At 36.5% G+C, this 25164-nt stretch overlaps 1 protein-coding gene across 1 annotated transcript in view; it reads left to right on the top strand.

Annotated features, from left to right (window-relative positions):
- Positions 1–25164, top strand: part of ASXL3 (ASXL transcriptional regulator 3) — a 162706-nt gene that overhangs the window by 79074 nt on the left and 58468 nt on the right. The window contains 3 exon segments of the mRNA XM_017874075.1: positions 223–340; positions 1278–1397; positions 16571–16734. Of these exon segments, the coding sequence (XP_017729564.1) occupies positions 223–340; positions 1278–1397; positions 16571–16734 (402 nt within the window).

Below are 25164 nucleotides of genomic sequence, written 5' to 3'. Positions count from 1 at the left end.
AATGGTCTCGGGCTTATACCCTTTGCCAAAGCCTGATTTTATGCTTTTAAGGGAAAATGACATGAAGGTAACTATTAAGAATCCTGAGAAATTAAGGGCTCTGTGGAATTTAAGTCTCTTAAGAGGTTCTGTCTAATGATGGGCAAATGAGTCATTTAATTCAATTATGAGCAATTATTTTGGCTATATTTTTATGTCGTATCTTTTGATTATGTTTTGTAGGCTTTGAGGCAGCAGCAGAAAAGAAGAAATGGAGTCTCAATGATGGTAAACAAGACTGTTCCTCGTGTTGTTTTGACACCATTAAAGGTGTCTGATGAGCAGTCGGATTCGCCTTCAGGTAAAGAGCTGAAATACCATATGCTTGGCCAGTTTCTTCCTGGAGGAGACTTCCTCACTGAGAGAGATGTCATGATTTTTTTCTCAAACTGAATAATACTTCCACTTAAGGTTTGGTTTAATTTTCTTATACCTTTGACTCAGTGATTCAAAAATATAGACTATTTCCAGTTTAGAAAAGAAAAATGTACCAGCTTGCTCGTCATCAGCAAATGAAGACAGTAGGTGTAAGAAAATGTGTAGGTGAATTTTGTTGTTTTTGTTGCTTTGGCTTTTGTTTGAATATTGAACTTTAAGGGTGGACCACATGCTGATGTATAATACCATCAAAAGCAGTTCTTTGTGAGTGTGAATTTGTTCTTCAGTCGTGTACTGCAAAATCAGAAATCCTTTATTAGTTTTTGTGTTCTGGCAGCATTCTTCTCACCCCAGTGCAGCCCTGACCTTTTCTTCTAATTTACCTTCTGTCACTTTATCAGTTATGTACTATTCTATTTATTGTAGATTAACGTTTGTATTTTCTGTTCCTACTTCAACATAAAGTTATTTATAAAGGTATAATCTCTCCCTCTCTTCAAGATTCCTTTCTTCTTCATCTTCCTGTCTCTGTCTTGTATTGTCTCAAAATGGCATAGTATTGTTCAAGCTTATTCGTGTATTTTACAAAAGACCTGACTCTATTTCTTTTAAAAGCTATCAGATCAGTGAATGTAGTTTTGACTCCACTATTAGGCCATCTGTTCTTGCTTTTTGTTCTGTTTGATTGATTTATTGGGCTTCTCTTTTTATATCCAGTAGGGGAATCAGATTGTGGCCAAAGGTAGTGTATTAACTCTTAGAAAAGGAGATTATATCTACAGTTCCTCAAACAATTTTAGATTTTTCTTTTCGAGGACAGCTAGAGAAGATAATGACATAATAACTATTTCCTTTTTTAGGATCCGAATCTAAAAATGGTGAAGCAGACAGTTCAGATAAAGAAATGAAACATGGGCAAAAATCTCCCACTGGAAAACAAACAAGTCAGCACTTAAAACGATTAAAAAAGTCTGGTTTAGGTGAGTGTTTAATAGACTATGCCATTTCATATTTTAGAAATTTATGTTTCTTCAAATAAATTATCTAAATTCTCAGAACTTTTTTTTAATGATTAAACAAGGAAATTAAAATTTCCCTCCATTTATCAAAACCAAAAAGGGTGCTAAATAAGGAAACATTATAGTTACAACTGAATGATCTTAAGCCTATTACTAAATTTGTGGATGATAATATTGGATGAAGCAGAGGGTAAAGATAAGAGACTTAAAATTGATACATGTAAAATAATTATCTGCCGGGTTGTGATTCTATCTAATGTGTAGTGCTTTGTCTGTGCAACGAGGTTATACTTTATTGAAATATGCTGTATTGGAAGAAAAAAATGCAACCTTTATAAAGGGTTCACTGAACTGGAGAGTACATTGTCAGTGGCGTCTGCTGCAGTAAAATTGCTCTTCCTTGCTTTTTGTCTGTGCTTCTTAAAATATTTAGTAGTGGCTGTCTGAAAAAATAATGTAAAATTGCTGAGAAATGTGGGAGGCACAGGCCACAGGTCTTTCAAGTCAGCGCCAGGTTTACTTCGACATACTTTCCTGATAACTTTTCATCAGGAACCCCCAACAGCATTCAGGCAGAAAAGAGCATGAGAATTAAAAAGACAGAAATAAACATATCCTAGTTTGAACACTAGAATTCTCAAATGCCACTGCCTTGTTGTTGCACCTGGATCCTGATGGCTTCATTTCTCTCTCTGAGTTGTTTTACCTGTGAATAGGGTCATGATAATAACCTGGATCATTATAATATTTTGTAAAATGTTTGGCAGAAACTACAGATTTATTGATGTGAACTTTATTACCTGTTCGGCCACTTACTTTCTTGGCAACTTGAGATAATTCTTATTTGCAGAGGGTATCTGTTTATAAAATTCAAGATTTTATCTGATTTTTTTTTAGTAAAGTTTTTTCAATTGTTACTATATGACAGACATTTTGCTAAATCTTGGGACATACTTCGAATAAAAGACTTTAAATAGGATTTATTTATATTTAAATAAGAGACCTTTAGGAAAGCAGAATCTTTTTTATTTAAAATCTTTAAATATAGCATAATTTTCTGTTTTGCATTATTTTCAAGGCTAAATAATTTTAGTGATTCTCTAGCCCAAAATATGTGTGTTTGTGTATAACCATACTTACCTATACATTGACATATTCTTTCCTAGTACTCTGGGTGTTGTAAAGTANATTTTTTTTTAGTAAAGTTTTTTCAATTGTTACTATATGACAGACATTTTGCTAAATCTTGGGACATACTTCGAATAAAAAGACTTTAAATAGGATTTATTTATATTTAAATAAGAGACCTTTAGGAAAGCAGAATCTTTTTTATTTAAAATCTTTAAATATAGCATAATTTTCTGTTTTGCATTATTTTCAAGGCTAAATAATTTTAGTGATTCTCTAGCCCAAAATATGTGTGTTTGTGTATAACCATACTTACCTATACATTGACATATTCTTTCCTAGTACTCTGGGTGTTGTAAAGTAAGTATTTTAATGTAAGTAGCTTCTGAAATAGAAAACTACAGTGGGAGAATGATATATAAAGAATATACCAAAAATCCAAAACAGTACCACATTATCATACACTAAGGAATTTAAACGTCAGTGACCTTTAGTTAAAAACAGTCGGCTGCCAACCTCCATAAAGTTAGTGCCATGTAATGAGTGTATGAAAATTTAAGGCACAGGGGCAACCCCATTTATTTCCTTAGTTACTTCAGGACTGAAAGTTACTAAGGTGTGCCATTATCAGGATCCTCTCAGGGGCTCAGATATTTAGTCATTCTTCTTTTCTTTTTTTCTTTTTTGAGACAGGGTTTTGCTCTTGTTGCCCAGGCTAGAGTACAGTGGCACCATCTCAGCTCACTGCAACCTCCGCCTCCTGGGTTCAAGTGATTCTCCTGCCTCAGCCTCCTGAGTAGCTGGGATTACAGGCACTGCCACCATTCCCAGCTGATTTTGTATTTTAGTAGAGACAGGGTTTCACCATGTTGGCCAGGCTGGTCTCAAACTCCTGACCTCAGGTGATCCGCCCGCCTCTGCCTCTCAAAGTGCTGGGATTGGGGAGTGGGCCACCATGCCCAGCCCAGGATCTCTTGTATTCTGATTTTGTATCTTGAAGTCCATGCTCAATGAATTAGAGAATCAGAATTTGTTTTAATACTGAAAGTCAACTGAAAGATATAAAGACTGATATACAAGCCTGCTCTTAGGGAATCCTGCATGCCACTAAACATCTTATATGTTAGATACCGTGTTGCTGAAGGATTTCGGCTAATTGTTAGCAAATTAAAAGGTAATGAAGGCGTGCCCCTGGTATTTCAAACCTGCTTTGTTCTAGACTATAAAGTAATGGAGATAATGAAACTAATGGAGGAATGGAGAAGTGAAGTCACATTCACTGGCCATATGTAATGGAATGGTCTAGGTATTTTAACATAAGTTATGTCTTTTAATTTTACTTCAATTTTGTACAGTACAATGACGTCTGTTTTACAGCCGAAGGAACTGAGATCCTGAAGGTTTAAGGAGGTTGCATGAAAATGACACAGCTAAGTGATACAAGCCAAGACATATCTAACTCCAAAGTCTAAGCCGTTCATTCTGGATATAATCTGAATGTTAAATCATCTAACCTATATTTTAGACCTGTAGGCGCCACTGAGGGAAATACAAGAAATGACATGGTGAGACTACCATAGGTGTTAAAGTGCAGGTCTAACTACACATGGAAGGAGAGCTAGCAATTGTAAGATTTCTCACCCTATTCTGTATCAAACACAAGGAGGAAGAAGGTGGGATTTAAAATAAGCCAGCTGAAGTACAATTCTGTCAAAAGTAAACTGCAGGTGTTTACTGGGTAGGAACTGTGACTGGCTGACTAACCTATCCAGCAGCTGAATGGAATGGCTTATTTTGTGCAAATGAAGTCAGTAGTATTTTCAAAGTTTCCAATATGTGCCCAGCAGTAGAAAATGAAAAAACATGGAATGAAAGGATGGTCCTTAAATATAACCATCTCCAGAAAATAACCCACTTTTTTTTTTTGTTTTTTTGTTTTTTTGTTTTTTTTGAGACGGAGTCTCCCTCTGTGGCCCCAGACTGGCGTGCAGTAGCGCAATCTCAGCCCACTGCAAGCTCTGCCTCCCGGGGTTCACCCCTTTCTTCTGCCTCAACCTCCCGATTAGCTGGCACTACAGGCGCCCGCCACCACGCCTGGCTAATTTTTTGTATTTTAGTAGAGACAGGGTTTTCACGGTGTTAGCCAGGATGGTCTCGATCTCCTGACCTCATGATCCACCCACCTCGGCCTCGCAAAGTGCTGGGATTGCAGGCGTGAGCCACCGTGCCTGGCCACCCGTGTCTCTTTTAGACAGTAATGTTTTAATGCCCTGTTAGAATCAGACTGATATTTAATACTCTGTAAGGCATATTTACATACATTCTGCTCTTTGCCATTAAGTTGTTAACTCCTTGGAACAGTGGCCTTTCTATCCACATCTGTAGTCCTTACTACAACCTTCATAGCCCTTCTGTTTAGTAGGTTCTCAATGAGTTTGGAATGAATGACTGATTCTAATTAACTGAATGACTTAGAAGTTTGGATGAATGAATGACACATTCTAGGAGGTCCAGCATAGTGAAATTCCTCCTATCTTCTTGAATAAAATGGTCCTGTGTTTGTGGAGAAGGTCATTCTTTGTATACTAGCATGTAGCAGATCCAACGCAAAGGAGTGATCCCCCCTCATATCCTTTAGCCAGCCAGATAGAGACAGCCTGTATTCCCTATTCTATATTTTTTTCCACCCGAGTTAGTCGTCTAATTCATATGGTCTTGGAAATGAGGTTTTTTACTTTACTTGCCTTCTCTAGGTAGTAGTAGGTATGTATAAGTCCTAACCTGTTGAAACCATGCTGAATTAAAACAAATGCTGTAAGTCTGTTCTAATTTAAGTTAATAATTCTGAAACAAAATCCAGTGAAAACCAGAGTTCAGGGTATAAGTGTACAATTTTTTTCTCATTGTGATATTTTCCTGAAAGGATACAAAGTTCTTCTAATTGTCCCCTAAGTGCCTCCTCTTGATTTCTAGCAATTAGTTGCTTTATCAGATTGCAAGATATTCACCCTGTGCAAGGCATGGGTTTCACTTGGGCCTTAAATCTAAGGAGTGTAGCCCAAGACACAATGGACCCCAGTATGTTCTCTCAACACTCTTCAGTATAGGAGGCACCATAGGCCCCTCAGACTCTTTCATGCTCAGCTTCCCTAGAGAGGGTTAGAAGCACAGAATAAAACAAGAATAATAATAAGAAGCTTCAAAATTTCTCAACCTCAGTTTTAAATCTTAAGTTGAAAATAAAAGAAAAAAATTTCCTCAGTCATTCTAATTCTGATGGTAATCTCGAAGTTCTCCTGAGAAATATACCACCCAGCTTGGGAAGCTACAACTGTTGATGTAGGTTTTGGTTTTGTTCTGTTTGTTTGCCCATGGCCAGGGTTCTGCATGAAAACTATGATGATATTTCTTTGAATAGCCCACTGATTGAATAGACTTGGTCACGGGGTGAGTGCAGTTGAAAATATAGTGCTTCTAAAATGGTATGTATTTCTCTGATGAGGTTATAATGAAACAAAACAAAACTTTGGTGGTCCCTTTCCTATTTCTTAATCAAGTACAATAGAAAACACTGTTCTGATATGCATAAAACAAATGCTAACAATGTCTACAAGGACTCCTTTATTATAGACCTTGAAAATTATTATAACAGTAAATGTTAAACTACCAAATAACCAGGCAGTAGAAACTTCATCTGCTGGGATGAAGGGTAGGTGCCAGCTGCAAATGTGGTTAGAAGCATATGTTTTCTTGCCTAATCAGTTGTTTTAATAATACCCTCTCTCCTTGCCTTAGCAAAGGATAAACCACTTAAAACCCTCTCCCATGAAGATTTCTGAGACAATCCTAGTACATTATCATCTCACTGTCTTCATGGCACTTAGAACACAGATTTGTGACAACTTTAAACTTTCTTTAGTAATATACTCTTACCCTCTTACCACTTGTTTTCTATATCTTGATGTCTTACAATTTTCCCTAACTAAAATGTAAGTTCTTTGAATTCAAGGTCATTGACCTAAAGTAGTTTTAATTATACTTCTTCCTACGCAATCACGTAGTAAGAGTTTAAAAGTGCTTGCTAAACAAATGTAAGCTTCTAATGGATGTCTCCAAGGGGTTTTAATAAATGTCCTTGGTGGGCTTAACTTCTGGGATTCATTCCAATGTATTTTATTTGGTTTAATGTTTTTGGAGTGAAGAATTATANGCACAGGGGCAACCCCATTTATTTCCTTAGTTACTTCAGGACTGAAAGTTACTAAGGTGTGCCATTATCAGGATCCTCTCAGGGGCTCAGATATTTAGTCATTCTTCTTTTCTTTTTTTCTTTTTTGAGACAGGGTTTTGCTCTTGTTGCCCAGGCTAGAGTACAGTGGCACCATCTCAGCTCACTGCAACCTCCGCCTCCTGGGTTCAAGTGATTCTCCTGCCTCAGCCTCCTGAGTAGCTGGGATTACAGGCACTGCCACCATTCCCAGCTGATTTTTGTATTTTTAGTAGAGACAGGGTTTCACCATGTTGGCCAGGCTGGTCTCAAACTCCTGACCTCAGGTGATCCGCCCGCCTCTGCCTCTCAAAGTGCTGGGATTGGGGAGTGGGCCACCATGCCCAGCCCAGGATCTCTTGTATTCTGATTTTTGTATCTTGAAGTCCATGCTCAATGAATTAGAGAATCAGAATTTGTTTTAATACTGAAAGTCAACTGAAAGATATAAAGACTGATATACAAGCCTGCTCTTAGGGAATCCTGCATGCCACTAAACATCTTATATGTTAGATACCGTGTTGCTGAAGGATTTCGGCTAATTGTTAGCAAATTAAAAGGTAATGAAGGCGTGCCCCCTGGTATTTCAAACCTGCTTTGTTCTAGACTATAAAGTAATGGAGATAATGAAACTAATGGAGGAATGGAGAAGTGAAGTCACATTCACTGGCCATATGTAATGGAATGGTCTAGGTATTTTAACATAAGTTATGTCTTTTAATTTTACTTCAATTTTGTACAGTACAATGACGTCTGTTTTACAGCCGAAGGAACTGAGATCCTGAAGGTTTAAGGAGGTTGCATGAAAATGACACAGCTAAGTGATACAAGCCAAGACATATCTAACTCCAAAGTCTAAGCCGTTCATTCTGGATATAATCTGAATGTTAAATCATCTAACCTATATTTTAGACCTGTAGGCGCCACTGAGGGAAATACAAGAAATGACATGGTGAGACTACCATAGGTGTTAAAGTGCAGGTCTAACTACACATGGAAGGAGAGCTAGCAATTGTAAGATTTCTCACCCTATTCTGTATCAAACACAAGGAGGAAGAAGGTGGGATTTAAAATAAGCCAGCTGAAGTACAATTCTGTCAAAAGTAAACTGCAGGTGTTTACTGGGTAGGAACTGTGACTGGCTGACTAACCTATCCAGCAGCTGAATGGAATGGCTTATTTTGTGCAAATGAAGTCAGTAGTATTTTCAAAGTTTCCAATATGTGCCCAGCAGTAGAAAATGAAAAAACATGGAATGAAAGGATGGTCCTTAAATATAACCATCTCCAGAAAATAACCCACTTTTTTTTTTTTGTTTTTTTGTTTTTTTGTTTTTTTTGAGACGGAGTCTCCCTCTGTGGCCCCAGACTGGCGTGCAGTAGCGCAATCTCAGCCCACTGCAAGCTCTGCCTCCCGGGGTTCACCCCTTTCTTCTGCCTCAACCTCCCGATTAGCTGGCACTACAGGCGCCCGCCACCACGCCTGGCTAATTTTTTGTATTTTTAGTAGAGACAGGGTTTTCACGGTGTTAGCCAGGATGGTCTCGATCTCCTGACCTCATGATCCACCCACCTCGGCCTCGCAAAGTGCTGGGATTGCAGGCGTGAGCCACCGTGCCTGGCCACCCGTGTCTCTTTTAGACAGTAATGTTTTTAATGCCCTGTTAGAATCAGACTGATATTTAATACTCTGTAAGGCATATTTACATACATTCTGCTCTTTGCCATTAAGTTGTTAACTCCTTGGAACAGTGGCCTTTCTATCCACATCTGTAGTCCTTACTACAACCTTCATAGCCCTTCTGTTTAGTAGGTTCTCAATGAGTTTGGAATGAATGACTGATTCTAATTAACTGAATGACTTAGAAGTTTGGATGAATGAATGACACATTCTAGGAGGTCCAGCATAGTGAAATTCCTCCTATCTTCTTGAATAAAAATGGTCCTGTGTTTGTGGAGAAGGTCATTCTTTGTATACTAGCATGTAGCAGATCCAACGCAAAGGAGTGATCCCCCCTCATATCCTTTAGCCAGCCAGATAGAGACAGCCTGTATTCCCTATTCTATATTTTTTTCCACCCGAGTTAGTCGTCTAATTCATATGGTCTTGGAAATGAGGTTTTTTACTTTACTTGCCTTCTCTAGGTAGTAGTAGGTATGTATAAGTCCTAACCTGTTGAAACCATGCTGAATTAAAACAAATGCTGTAAGTCTGTTCTAATTTAAGTTAATAATTCTGAAACAAAATCCAGTGAAAACCAGAGTTCAGGGTATAAGTGTACAATTTTTTTCTCATTGTGATATTTTCCTGAAAGGATACAAAGTTCTTCTAATTGTCCCCTAAGTGCCTCCTCTTGATTTCTAGCAATTAGTTGCTTTATCAGATTGCAAGATATTCACCCTGTGCAAGGCATGGGTTTCACTTGGGCCTTAAATCTAAGGAGTGTAGCCCAAGACACAATGGACCCCAGTATGTTCTCTCAACACTCTTCAGTATAGGAGGCACCATAGGCCCCCTCAGACTCTTTCATGCTCAGCTTCCCTAGAGAGGGTTAGAAGCACAGAATAAAACAAGAATAATAATAAGAAGCTTCAAAATTTCTCAACCTCAGTTTTAAATCTTAAGTTGAAAATAAAAGAAAAAAATTTCCTCAGTCATTCTAATTCTGATGGTAATCTCGAAGTTCTCCTGAGAAATATACCACCCAGCTTGGGAAGCTACAACTGTTGATGTAGGTTTTTGGTTTTGTTCTGTTTGTTTGCCCATGGCCAGGGTTCTGCATGAAAACTATGATGATATTTCTTTGAATAGCCCACTGATTGAATAGACTTGGTCACGGGGTGAGTGCAGTTGAAAAATATAGTGCTTCTAAAATGGTATGTATTTCTCTGATGAGGTTATAATGAAACAAAACAAAACTTTGGTGGTCCCTTTCCTATTTCTTAATCAAGTACAATAGAAAACACTGTTCTGATATGCATAAAACAAATGCTAACAATGTCTACAAGGACTCCTTTATTATAGACCTTGAAAATTATTATAACAGTAAATGTTAAACTACCAAATAACCAGGCAGTAGAAACTTCATCTGCTGGGATGAAGGGTAGGTGCCAGCTGCAAATGTGGTTAGAAGCATATGTTTTTCTTGCCTAATCAGTTGTTTTAATAATACCCTCTCTCCTTGCCTTAGCAAAGGATAAACCACTTAAAACCCTCTCCCATGAAGATTTCTGAGACAATCCTAGTACATTATCATCTCACTGTCTTCATGGCACTTAGAACACAGATTTGTGACAACTTTAAACTTTCTTTAGTAATATACTCTTACCCTCTTACCACTTGTTTTCTATATCTTGATGTCTTACAATTTTCCCTAACTAAAATGTAAGTTCTTTGAATTCAAGGTCATTGACCTAAAGTAGTTTTAATTATACTTCTTCCTACGCAATCACGTAGTAAGAGTTTAAAAAGTGCTTGCTAAACAAATGTAAGCTTCTAATGGATGTCTCCAAGGGGGTTTTAATAAATGTCCTTGGTGGGCTTAACTTCTGGGATTCATTCCAATGTATTTTATTTGGTTTAATGTTTTTGGAGTGAAGAATTATAGCTTTGTTGGTTTTATAAAATGGTACATACTCTTTAAATAAACCAAAGCATAAATATAAAAATAAAGTTTGAATAATAACCGCACATCTTTTCATCCAAAATAATTCTCTCCAGTGCATTATAAATGTTATTTGACATTTCTTACTGTATATCTATAGCCAGAGATATTAGAAAACCTGTATTACACCATTTTAGTTAAAAGTACAAAATTTAATTAATTTTATATTAAATAATAAAAAAGTAAAACTAAAAAACAAAATTGTTAAATATTGCCACAAGATATATTTATATCTAAAGGTTTTCTCCAGAGTTATTACAAATATGAGAAACTGAAATAAGAATGATTACCTTTTTAACTACTCATTTCAACTTTGGACAATATATTTTAAAAGATAGGGAAATAATTACACTACAGACCTTCCTATCTGCATGTTTTTGTTACAATATTTTTTGAATATCAAAGTTGATAACATTTATGTTCTATTTGTTTAACCATAATTCCTATAGTTCATTAACCCTGGTACTATATTTTAATGGACTCAGTGCTCCATGTAGACTTTTTACACAATTTCTTCATTTATGAAGACTACATTGATTCATGTTGTATATTGATTAGATTTTGCCCTCTGATAGATATTTTTCCCATTAGATTTTATTCTTTGGAAGCTGATTTTTCTTCTCTGAGCGCCACTTAATTTAATTTCATTTTAGAGACATAGTCTCGCTCTGATGTGCAAGCTGAAGTGCAGTGATACCATCATAGCTTACTGCAGCCTCAAACTCCTGAGCTCAAGAAATCCTTCTGCCTCATCTTCCCAAGTAACTGGGACTACAGGCATGCGCCATTATGCTGGTGTTTGTTTGTTTTAGATACAGGGTCTTGCTGTTTTTCAGGCTAGTCTGGATCTGCTGGCCTCAAAACAGTCCTCCCACTTCAGACTTTTAAGTAGCTGGGATTACAGGCGTGAGCCACTACACCTAGCAGACCTGTTTTTCGGAATCATTCCTCTCTAATTTCTTGAGAGCATGAGGAACTCTTTGGTGTAGAACTCTGTGTTTGAGCAGTGCTTCTTGTCTGCCTGGTCTGCCTTTTGCGTGTGCTTCTCTGTGTGAGTGTGTCTGTGTCTCTTTGTGTGCACACTTCATGCATAATCCTTGTATGGGCTCCCTTCTGGGAAATGTGAGTCCGGAAGCCAGCAGACTACCCAGTGATCAACAAGAGTTCTGGAGCCTGCAACTTTCACAGGTTGGTGGTCTTCGAACTCCCTGTGGCCAAATAGAGAATTTCCTTCACATTCCCCATGATTTTTATCATGAGATCAGTCGGGTGTCTTCTTGTATAGCATAGACTGTGGCAATGTAGCAATTGTTGCTTCTTTTCTCCTTTGCCCTACCTCAGACCCTCTAGGCCAAGTGTCTGGGAATTAAACACTAAAACGACTACATCTTTTTTCCTTCTCTGGGTACTGTTGGGAGATATGAGGTACCAACTTTAATGAGATAAGACAATCATATTTAATTGGATTGTTCTTAAGCCAATTAAGAGTACACGTGTAAGGATAATTAAAATGGAATTAAACATCCTTTGTGGCAAGAAATTTAGTTCATCTTCTCTGTCTTTGTTCCAAAATCATAAAACATATTTTTGCTTAGGTGGACATCTTTGAAATAGTTCTTCTTTTGACTTTGTCATAAAAGACTATGTGCCTCTCTGAAGCGTCTTTATTCTGATATTCTTAAACATTTTGAACCATACTAAATAATAGCAGTGTAAGTTCCTATTTCTCACATTGCTCATGACATGTTTCAGAAGTAGAAAATAAAAGTTTTACATTTTCTCAGTTTTCTAACATTTCCTCCGATCAGAGTCACTCTCAATAAATGACCTCAACTCTGTTACATGAGAATATTTATGCCATTTAATAAGAATTAAGCAAAATTTTTTTCATATATATGTATTTTCAACATTTTGCCTCTAGGTTTGGCCTTTGCCTCTACTTCTGAGAAAAGAAGCTTCTTCCTAATTCTGGTGTAAGGTTTTTATTGTGAAATATTTCAAACATATAGAAAAATACACATGCTAGTAGAACAGACACCTACATACCCGACATCTCAACTCAACAAATACTAGATTTTTTGAATAGAAATAACTTGTAAAATTTTATGTATTTGTAAGATTGGCTAGTACAGTCTCTCTCATATTGTCCTACTTCTCTTTCTTTTGTAATAAAGGTTATATTATTTTTATAAAGTCAATTGAAGAAGTTTTTTCTTTTTTTCTGAAATATTTATATAATGAAAATAGGAAGTTCCAGAGACTAGGTCAAGAAAGTAAGTCTCCTACCCCACATACAATTTATCTTTAGAGCCGTTTATAATTTGTATAATTTGTGCTTTGTGTATATGTGGGAAAGAGGGCACAAATTCATTTTTTAAAAATATTTTACACATTTATCTTTCTCTTTTCAGGTTAAATTTGGAAATGTATAAAACTTAAAATAATTTGTCTCCAATGACATTGCAAAGAGTCATAATATTATGCTTTTTAAAATCTACTTTTAGTTATAATTATATCTACCTTTAAATATGTACTCTATCAAGTATTGTGTCCTTACCTTTCATTCCTCTTCACATTTGTTTATACCATCTCAGGCCAGAGATGTCTTTTAAGAGCTTAATAAAAAATATTTTTTATTGTTGATGGTTTTCATTATTGTTTTCTGTTTAATGAATGCCTGCTTTTTTCTTTTCATCTTTCCTTCCTTCTTTCTAATTATTCTTTAGTTCATTCATTAACTTCATTATTTTTACATGTAAACTTTTAATTTTGAATTTTTTCTACCCTCTAATATATGCAATTTGCCTTTAAAATCAATTGAGTGGCATATGAAAAAATTTGGTACCATTAAAAATTCAAATACTTTATAATTTCCGTTACAGTTTTTTTTTCTGTAACGTGTAAAGTACATACAAGTGTGTTTTTGAATGTCTAAACATATAATGGATATGTGGGGTGTTAGATAATTGATACCTTTGTAATATGGTACTGTATTTAATTTCTTTTGGGGCAGAAAGATGAGGCTTTAGATTATTCTTCAGTATCTGTTGAGACTCACTGGACAGTTGTGTTATATTTTGTTTTCTTGTTGCTTTTGAATGCTGGGGAAAAAACTCCTTTCTCTCATGGCTCAGTACAATACCCTGTGTTAAATTTGTTGGTTCAAGATTGATTATTGAGTTGTAAAAGTCCTCTGTAACCTTAAGACAATTTTTTTTTTGATCCAATTTATCAGGTTTTGGTAATATATGTTAAGACTTTCTGGTAACATTATGTGATGTTAATTTCTTTGTTATTACCTGAGTTTGACATGTTGAGGCTGTACTATTTAAATGAATGTAGGTTCAAGGTCACTATATATTCCCAGTAAATTAATCCTTAAACACTTAAGGAATGACCTTTCTCATCCCTAATAATAGATATTTTTACCTTTGTTTATCTGGTCTGATGTTAGTATTGCAGTATGGCTTTTTTGTTGTTTTGAATTTCTGATTAGTAGTTTTTAGTTTATTCGTTTTCTAATTATTATTCTTTCCATATAATTTTATTTTAAGTGTATTTCTTCTAAGCAGCAAGTAAATGGATGTTGTTATTTTAAAATCTAATGTGGAAATCCAGTTACCTTTATTGTGATTGTTTTGTGCTTAATTTTATTTAATTTTTTTCCTCCTTTTCTGCCTTCCATTTGATTGAGTTTTTCCATCTATCCATTTATTTGGAAATTGTAATTCTTTTTTTTCTTCCAATAGCTATGTACAGTTTTAACAAAATAAAGAACTAGTTCATATGGCTGTTCCCAAAGCATATCAGAGTTTTATAGTGCCCTCATTTCAATTACATCTTACCATGTTGCATATAGTTATTGTGAAGTATTTTATTTCCACTTTGTTTGATTCCTCCATAAGTCATTAGTATTATTTTTTACAATGAATGTTTGTTTGGATTTACTCATGTCTATTATTAGTCTCTTTGCTTATCCTTGCCTCTGCAACCATTGAATTTCTTCTTTGATAAAATTTCTTTATTTGTTAAGAACGTACACTAGTGGTTATTTTAGCAAGATTCTCTAAGGGATAGAGTTTCAATTTAGGATACCAAAAACATTCTTATAATTGCCATCATTGTCATTTTTTAGAGACATAGTTATAAATGAAATTCTAAATTGACACAATTTCTCTTGTCCTTTTGAAGAGATTTAAATGTCTTCTTTATTGATTTATTGATAATATTTCTATTCATCTCATTGTAATTTCTTGGAGATAATCGAGTTTTTGTTAAAAGTAGTTTTAAGATATTCCTTTTATTATTAATGTTTGGAGATTTCAACACTAGATGGAGGAATGGGTATTTATCTCTCTTGAGATTTGGTATGTAGCTTTTATTTAAGAACTTTAATCATTATTTCAATTCTGAAAAATATTTAGCTTTTCAAATATTGCCTCTCTGCAATCTATTTTTTTTAAATTCAGAACCTTCTATAAATATACATTTTGGCTTCTTACTACATTCTTTGTATTTCTTCCCTATCACATTTTGATTCATCATTTTTACACTACCCTCTAATTATTTCCTTAAGTTTGTATCTTAATTACGCAATAATTTTTTTCTCCACTGAAACATTTTTAAAGGTCTTAATTAAATTTGTATTTCTAGAAGTATTATTTGGTTCTCTTTAAAGTTTGACTGTTCTTTTATTATAGTATCCTATTTTTTCATAATTAAAAAAATTCACTCTTTTGTCTTTAGTTATTTAAAACAAGGATTGGCAAACTGTTTCCCTCAAGGGCCAGTGAGTAAATACTGTAGGCTTTACAGGCCAGGTGATTTCTGTAACAACTCTTCAGCTCCACATTGTAGTGCAAAAGCAGACATACACGATATATAAACGACTGGACATGATGTTGTTCTAGTAAAACTTTATTTGGTAAAACAAGCATTGGACCAGATATAAATCATGAGCCATAATTTTCTGACCTCTGATTTAAAACATACTCTGTATAATCACATTCAAGTAGTTATCATAGCTCAAGTAATGGAATAGTAATTCTTCTGTCTGTGTTTGATGCCTCAGTTGATTGTCCCTTATGGTATGTTATTTTCTTGTGTGTCATGATTTTGAGATGTGAACTCTACATTCAGCTTTCTGTTGGAGGTCAGTGTGCCTTGAGTTGTGGAATTATCCTGCAGAGCATATTTGCATTTCAGACATAGTGGCTAATTTATTTTCATTTTTTACTTTCTGAGAGTTTCACTCTGTCATTGAGGCTGAGTGCAGCGGCACAATCATGGCTCACTGCACTCCTACCTCCTGGGCTTAAGCGATCCTCCCACCTCAGATTCTGGGGTAGCTGGGAACACAGGTGCATGCCACCACACCCAGCTAATTTTTAAAAAATATTTTTTGTGGGGATGTGGTCTCACCATTTTGCCCAAACAGGCCTTAAACTCCTGAGCTCAGGCAAGACTTCTGCCTCAGCCTCCCAAAGTGGTGGGATTATAAGCTTGAGCCACTGCGCCCAATCTAATTTTTTTTTTAATGCTTTTTAAATTATCACCTGTGGAAATGCCTTAAATAGGAACCTTCTGAAATAATCCAGTGCTTAGTGCATTGCCTGACACATGAGGAACACGCAGCTATTTTTGCTATAATTATCCCTATTAAAATTAACAGTACTGTTGTTTCTGTTATCACTAATCCTAGGTCTTATAGAACTTACATGAATGGTAGTTATTACTGTTCATGCATTTGGAGTTTTTGAAAACTCTGATTAACTGGAAACTCACAACTAATTTTTTTTTTTTTATTGGAACCTGGTGCTACTTTGAGCTAAAAATATAGAAGATATTGAGTGAAGTATACATTATGAAAACTAAAGATAACTGAAGCCAGACAGAAACATAATGGAAGAAGCTTTGGGAATTTCTCTTCTGAAATACCATTTGTAAAAGGGATAGAAAAAAACATATAATTGAATATACATGTTCACTAGCTATACATGGCTGTGTTTGTGTGTACGTACATACACATTTCCCTCTACCTGTAGTAAATTCATGCCTCTTGCTTGTTCATCACAGGGCACTTGAAATGGACCAAAGCTGAGGACATTGACATAGAAACCCCAGGATCTATTCTTGTCAACACTAACTTGAGGGCATTAATAAATAAACATACGTTTGCTTCTTTACCTCAGCATTTTCAACAATACCTCCTGCTTTTGCTCCCAGAAGTGGATAGGCAGGTAAGTAGAAGTTTTAGACATTTGATATCAGCCACTAGTTACATTATGATGAAGAGGCAGGGCTGTTATCAAAGATGACTTATATACAGATATAGTATATTTCTGTAATTTATGTGTATCTATTTATTGCTGTCATTAGCTTATTTAATCTGCTAAAACAGAACCATTTTTATTCTTAATAGTGAGCCAATTCACATTTTAAAATACGGTACATTGTGGTAGAGTGAAAACTATAAACTTACATTGGAAAGGGAAAACAAAGAAATCAAGCATTCCATTATCAAATAAATCTTTAGAGTAGCTGCTCCTTTGCCCAGAGGGAATATTGAAATGCAGCAATAAAAAGCCAAGGTTTCTAAGAAATTATGTAAATGTTTTCATCCTCAACTATTTCCAAAAGGCATTTAAAATTTATGTTTGCAATTGCTCTCTGAGAGTCTATCAGTATGAATATGATTGCCTATAAATAATCACCTTTTACCATTTTAAAATATATCTGGAAATGCTTTAAGTGTATTTTATATTTTGAAAAGCTTCTAAAACAAGAGAAATACAAAAATAGATGCCCCCCCCCCCCTTAATAGAGGCATCAATCATCTTTTAGGCTGTATTGCTTAGGAAGGAAAAGGAAAAAAATTTCATCACATAAACTTTTATTAAATTTCACAAAATTTATTAACTGCTGTCTATGAAACATTCCCTTATGATTCTTATTTCAGTAAATTCTGAAACTGTGTATCATTTTCAATTGATGGACTTAATGCATGTATATTTATGAATTTGTGTCTTGAGATGATAGGTACATCCATGAATTGAAGTGGACAAAATTTATTCAATATTTCCATATTACTTTGAATAAGTTTTCTTAGCTTTTTATTTGATTCTGTTTTCTACTGACTTACCCATCTTCTTTCATACATATTTAAATATGATAAGCAACATATATGTGTCTCTTTGGTGGTGATTATTGTTCATATTTGGAAAGAGATTATTTTGATTTTGGGTACATTTTCATTTCAATAGGAGTTTTTTCTCTTTCAACAACATTTACTTAATATCTATCCTGAATATGATATGTTCTGGGTGCTTTGGAGTAATAGCAAGACAGTAAATGCTTATTGAATGAGTGATTAAATGCACTGTAGTTGGATACATAAACTGTGTTTGTAAGTAACCAAAATATGAGTTAGAAACAGGTAAGCTTGAGGGGAAAAGTACAAAGTATATTGCACTTTTATATGCAGAAGGGAAATATCAGAGTCAAATTTAAAATTCTTGAATTGGGCCTTGAGATACAGAGGTAGAATCTGAATTAAATGAATGGAAAAGTGCCAAGTGAGAGTCCAAGGGTACAAAATCAAAAGCTAATTTGGTGGAAGTCTGGCTTGTAGAAAGAATGGTGCAAATGATTTTGGAAGGACAGATTGGAAGTTGACTTTGGAATATTGCTTGAATATGAAGCTGAGGAGTCTGAATGGTGTTCTCTCTGCATCTGTAATACAAAGCCATTGAAGGATTTTGAATGGAGCTATGATGTAATAAGACCATTACTTTTTAAGGAAATTATTCTGACAGTACTGAAAGAGAATGACAGGCATGGGAAACATGAAAGTAGAAAGAATAGTTTTAAAGGAATTTTAGTTGTTCCCAAAAGGCATAATGAGGGTTTGATTTTGGAGGATTGAGTTGAAATTAAAGAGGAGAAAAATGCAGCTGTCATCATCCTTATCCTCATTCTCCTTCACCACCTTGTTCTCCAGTAGTCACAATTTTACATTTTGTCAAATAACACTTGAAGCAGGTATAGGAAGGAGCCACTGATGACTCCTCAGTTACAAGCTTGTGTGACTTAGAATTTAGGGGTTAGAAACTTTTGGGGGAGAGATCTGATTTATTAGCTTATACAACAACGTCCTCCACTTCAGCACAGGTGCAGTTTACAAATCTGTCTCCAGCTTCAGAAGTAAGGTTTGGCGTCTACAACTGTGTTAGTCCATTTGCATTGCTATAAGAATGCCTGAGGCTGGGTAATTTAAAAAGAAAAAAGATTTATTTGGCTCATGGTTTTGCAGGCTATACACAAAGCATACTGTTGGCATCTGCTTCTGATGAGGACCTCAGGAAGCTTATACTCATGGTAGAAGGTGAAGTCATGTCATATGGCAGGGGAGGGAGCAAGAGAGAGAGGAAGGAAGTGCCAGACTCTTGTAAACAACCAGATCTCTCTTGAACTCACAGAGGGAGAACTCACTTACTGCTATGAGGACAGCACCAAGACATTCATGAGAGATCTGCCCCCAGGAGCCAAACACCTCCCACTAGGCCCACCCCCAGTATTGGAGGTCACATTTCAACATGAGGTTTGGAGGGGACACAACCCCCAAAACATACCAAAAGTGTACTCAATACATATTTTTGTAATGAAAAAATAACAGATTGTCCTAGTTTTAGTAAAATATTGGTGGCCAGAGTCTAAGCCCAATATTTTCTTCAACCTCTAGCAGTTTGTGTTACTCAGTTTTTTTCTAGTCGCTGTGAGAAATATAATTGAATAAGGCACAGTGCTCGTCCTTGAATAACACTTAGTCCATTGAGAAACTTTTTTTATTCAAAAAATATTTACTGAACATATATTGTATGCTGTATGCAGGAATGGATCTTGTGGAGGATACAAGAATAAATCTTGTGGAAGAATAACAGAAGGGAGAAAAACAACTTCATATGGAAATGTAATACTCTGTTCACTACTAGAAAAGAAGTTTAATAAATGGATGCGTGTTTTACCAAGTTTAGTATAAAACCAGTTAGAATCATATAAATGTCATAATAGAAGTACAAAGAAAGTCTTTTGAAGATGTAGAGGATGAAGAAGTTTAATCTGAATGTAGTATTAGAGAAGATTTTTATAGTAGAGAGGATGCTTAAGTTGAACCTTAAAGGACTGGTGGGTGTTTCTTAAGTAGAGCCAAAGAAAAGTGAATTTTACAAAGGAAAGGCCTGCTATTTACAAAGACATATTGCTTGTGTGTTCCAGAAGATTTAGTGTCTCCGTATGACTGGAGCCACCTAAAGGAGAAAATGGGGGGCTATTCTGCTGAAGGGGAATATGGTCTACAACCTTGATGGCCTGATTGTAGGCTAAACTCTTTGAACTTTTTCTGACACCAGTAGGTACCATCAAAAACTTGTCAAATGGGAAATGACATACAAGAAATAGTTTAAACATGTATTCTCATGCCTGGGCATAGGAGAAGGGAAGAGAATCCAAAGGATACATAAAATGCAGTCCTTATTTTCTTTTTTGGGAGCAAGCATCTCTGTGAATGATGGATTGGACAGCAGAAAGATAAGACACAGAGAGGCTGGTTAGGAGACAGTTGCAGTAGTTGAGGTATGAGATAAATGTTTGACCTTGGTATTGGAGTTGGAAATGGAAGGAATGAAATCCAGACATATTTTCTACCAGGATGAAGAGGAATAAATGACAGCTGTAAAATGGGATTGTTAAAGGTCTAGAAGGCAACTAGAGATTTTTTCTAGAGTGACTTAAGAAAGAGAAGCTCTGTGGGCCTGTCAGCATTTTATAGCAAGAAATTTAGAGCTAGTATGCTCTCTTTCTGTCAAAGGTGGGCTCAACCTTCTTTTCTAGCAGAAAGGGATAGGTGACTTGGTGCAACAAACTAGCAAAACTGCTGCTGTTTTAGTCTAGCTTATTGCAAATGTCCAAATGAAGATGAACACCGTTATTTCGTGACCATAATGAGTGGAGATGGCATGGGAATGGGAATTTGATTACATAGATTTATTAGAGCCAGTGGAAGGTCCTACAATTATGTGAAATACCTAAAATTTCAATTATGTCTTCACATAGTTTACAAAATCTGAAACTCCTCGGTTTCTTGTTTTCCTCCTTTGACTACCCCAAGTTTCTACCGTTTTCTAGTATGAAGTAGTCCTAAAAGGACCTCCTACTCTGGACCCGTGTGAAACGGGTTCATTCCAGTATTACATCCTCAAAATATGGGAACTGAGTTTCACATTTATCTTGACAATGCCGGCTGTCAAGGCAGTCTTTCTGGGTGTTTTGTTTTCCTATATTTGTACTTCCCATTCTGTTTTGTAAAGTTCTGATTATCTTAGATTATATTTTAAATTTACCCCAGTTTTATCACATTGCTGTATCTAGTTTTATACTTAAGTTTATTCTTCATACATTATACTGCAAGTAAAAGAAAGTCCAACTCAAAGATTTTTAAGTCATAAAAGGACATTTGTTGGCTCAGTTAATTAGAAGATGGAAGTTTGAGTGGGCTTCTTGTTGTTGGTCCTAGGTCTCCGTTATTATTGAAGGTCCATTTAATTATTTAAATAAATACTTCATAAAATCTTCTGCCTTGCTGATATTTTCTAAACCCGAATCTCTTTGTGTAGGATGGCTATCTGAATCAAGATGTGAGCACTTGCCTCAGTGCATGGGGAGAATACTAGTATTTCAAGCAAAAGACCTAAGATTCACACTAGTGGTACCATTTAGATCACATGATCATTTCTTAAACAATGACTGTAGCCAAGGGAATGGAATATACAAATTGGCCTAAACCAAATATGCCTGTCCTTGGAGCTTAGAGAGTGTGTTCATCATCTCCTGAAGTAAAATGGTGCACTTATGGTAGAGGTCAGAGATACTGTAAAAATCTGTTTTTTACAAGTTTTACCAGGGGATATACAGGTTGGGGTAGATGCTTGGTAGGCAATTAACAGCACCTGTTGAAGAGGAGTCGAAATTAAGTTTTATTTTTGACATGTTGGATTGAAATGCTTCCACTCTTTGAAATGTCCAGAAAGTCATTATGTATGCAGGTTTTAAGACAGTAGAAGATGGAGTTAATGATAATATATTCATAGATTATTGTGTCTGCTATGGGATTTGATGAGATTGGGAGATAGCATAGTCATCACAGAGAAGTACATGTATTTGTGGAGAATGTGGATAAGAAAGAGGATGGGAAAGAGCCAGAGAATAGATAGAAAATAACAAATCCATGAGAGATCATCAATGTGTCAATCATATACAAGCAATAGTGTCAGATGTACAAAGGGAAGTCACTGGAGACTAAGTGAGATATCTTTCATTTGTCTCTTCACACCCACACTTCAGTCTTTGTGCTGCTTTTCTCCAGAAGGCTGGCCTGTGTGTGGACTACTGCATCAGAAGGGCCTGTGCCCTCCATCATCTTTTTTAAAAAAAATGTTGAAATAATCACAAACTTTTAGAAAATGTGAAGGCGTTTGAGAAGAAGTTTATTTATTATTTATTTGAGAAGAAGTCTGCAGCCAGGTGATCCAGTGTCACTTTCTCCCCCAATATATGATTACTTGAAAAGTGTATTTTCTTTTTTTCTTTTTCTTTTTCTTTTTTTTTGACAGAGTCTTACCCTTACACCCAGGTGTGCAGTGGCATGATCTCAGCTCACTGCAACGTCCGCCTCCCGAGTTCAAGCCATTCTCCTTCCTTAGCCTCCCGAGTAGCTAGGACTATGGCTGCCTGCCCCCACACCTGGCTAATTTTTTGTATTTTTAGTAGAGGTGGGATTTCGCCATGTTGGCCGAACTGGTTTTGGACTCCTGACCTCAGGTGATCCACCCGCCTTGTCCTCCCGGAGTTCTGGGATTACAGGCATTAGCCACAGCACTCGGCCGAAAGGTGTATTTTCTATAAACAAGGACATGTTGTCTTACATAAGCACAGTGTAACCAGTGAAAATCAGGAAATTAACAGTGATGATTATCATGTAATTCTTAGATTCTATCCAAATTTAGCCAGTTGTCCCAGTAGTGTCACGTTTAGCAACAGCATCCAGTACTAAATCTGTCACTGCATTGAGTTGTAATGTCTCTGTAGTTTCCTTCATTTGGATGAGTTCTTTAGTCTTTCCGTGATATTCATGACCTTGACACTTTTGAACGTTATAAACCAATTTGAGTTTGCATAATGTCTCCTACTCAGATTCAGATTATGTACCTTTGGGAGAAATAAAATAAATTCTGTTGCGTTCTTCTTGCGTCCTGTTAGGTGGCACACAACTTTGATCTGACTCAATACTGATGCTGTTCACTTGATCATTGTATTAAAGTGTATTTGCCAAGCTTTTCCAGTATAAACTTGCTCCTTTCCCTTTTGTAATTAAATAGTATTTTGTGAGGAAGTTCTTTTAAACTGTGGAAATATCCTGTTCCTCTTCAAACTTTCAGTGTATTCATATACAAACACACACAGACACACACACGTGTGTGTGCATCTCTATGTATGCCTTCATTATTTCCTTTTTTCACTAGGCTATTATGCTTAAATTGTCCCACATTTGGTCCACAAGAGCCCATTAAAGCTGGCTGCTGTGCACTCTGACATGTCTCCATTATTATTTTTTTATTTTTATTTTTTTTTTAAGAGATAGGGTCTCACTATCTTGCCAAGGGTTGTCTTAAACTCCTGTCCTCAAGTGGTCCCCCCAACTTCACCTCCCAAAGCGCTGGGATTACAGGTGTAAGCCACCATGCCCAACCTCAGTCATTCTTTGATCACTTCCTTATTTTGAAGCATGTTAAAGTGTTCTGATCTTATAGTATACTTTCTCTGCCCCAGTCCAGGAATGAACCCTTTCTTCAAGAAGCCGTGATTCCCATTAGTGGAGGATGTCATGAAAGGTGTGCTCTTTTTTGTTAAGGGTGTTGCTGCTCCTAGATCTAAGAGAGATCTCACAAAAGTATACTAATGTATATGTATGAATACCCATGTACATGTACCTGTGTATGTGTGAATGCTTCCTTAACTTCTCTGTCTTGGAGACAAGGAACATCATGTAGAAGAAGTGTGTGAGCCTATTTACATAATATATAAACATAACACAATTTATATCTACATTTATTTCCAGATATCTCTATCTTGTAATCCTGAGTTCACTGATACCTCCAATCCTAATCTAATAACCCCAATCCTAATCTAATACCCCATGGTCCATTCTAGTTTCCTCTCTTTCCATAGATGTCTCTAACTTCTCTGACAGTGAGAAACCAGCTTATCTTACTCTTAATATATCTAGATATTTGATTATTGCCTTGTAGGTAGCCAGTCTTCCATTTTGGCTACCATACCGCCCCCATGTGGATGGTCTCCTCATTGCACACAGGCTGTGACTCGATGACAGGCCACCCACCTTGCTTGGACATTTTCTTCTTCCTGTTAGACTTCTGACACTGCACATCAGGCTACTCCTCAGTGCAGGTTCCCTCCTCACCGTGGTTGGACTCTAAAACTCCTCTCCAGGCCACTTCTCCATGCTACCTCACCCCACTTTGTTCTGTGATCCCCTCCTGGACTGTCATGATCATGGCTGCACCCCTCTCCCCTTCTCTAAACACTTACAGTGCTTTAAGCATCATACCTAAATGTTCAGAGGAGGGAAGAGAAGGCTGTCTGGATTCTAATTCGGTTCAGCTATTGGGAATTCACAGCAATGGATTGAATAGAGAAAAGTGAGATTGAGCATCATATCCTCCCTGCAATGACAGCATAGGCTTCATTCATTGGCCAGCTCCTACCAGGATGTCCTCTCCATACAGTTCTCTCTCTGTCCATGGTCTGATAAGCTCTGCCTCCCCTCGCAATTCATGTCAAACACTAACTCCCATTATTAGTTCTAGTTTACTGCACTGTCCTCTGGTGTTGCAGCCCCTGGGCCATACCTTTTTAAGTTATCACTTTACTCTCCTCAAATGATCCTAACTTGAAGGAGCTGTTTGTGCCTGCTGGGACTCTTGACTAGCAGACCTTGTGAGGAAGTTGAGTAATAGAAGTGTAAGAAAATTATACTGGTTTGGGGTAGGAATGGGATGTATATTTCATTTCATTTATTCAACCAAAGCATATTTAATGCCTACAATTCACCAGACTCTGCTAGCTCTGATGATGTAACTGCTAATAAGTTACAGTTCCTGTCCTGAAAGAGAGAATTATTCTAGAGGGGAGAAAGAGATGTAAAGGCCTATAATTACACAACAGTGCTCTGACTGTAGTATATGTATCACGCTATGGGAACATAGAGGAGATAATTACATTGTCCGTAAGGTGGCCGGGCGCGGTGGCTCACGCCTGTAATCCCAGCACTTTGGGAGGCCGAGGCGAGCAGATCAAGAGGTCAGGAAATCAAGACCATCCTGGCTAACACGGTGAAACCCCATCTCTACTAAAAATACAAAAAATTAGCAGGGCCTGGTGGCGGACACCTGTAGTCCCAGCTGCTACTCAGGAGGCTGAGGCAGGAGAATGGCGTGAACCCGGGAGGCGGAGCTTGCAGTGAGCCGAGATCATGCCACTGCACTCCAGCCTGGGCGACAGAGCGAGACTCTGTCTCAAAAAAAAAAAAAAAAAAA

The sequence above is a fragment of the Rhinopithecus bieti genome, unplaced genomic scaffold, assembly GCF_001698545.2.
Source record: "Rhinopithecus bieti isolate Rb0 unplaced genomic scaffold, ASM169854v2 scaffold_5260, whole genome shotgun sequence".
NCBI lineage: Eukaryota > Metazoa > Chordata > Mammalia > Primates > Cercopithecidae > Rhinopithecus > Rhinopithecus bieti.
Note: the sequence above shows the minus strand (reverse complement) of the source record. Positions and strands in the feature narration are given on the sequence as shown.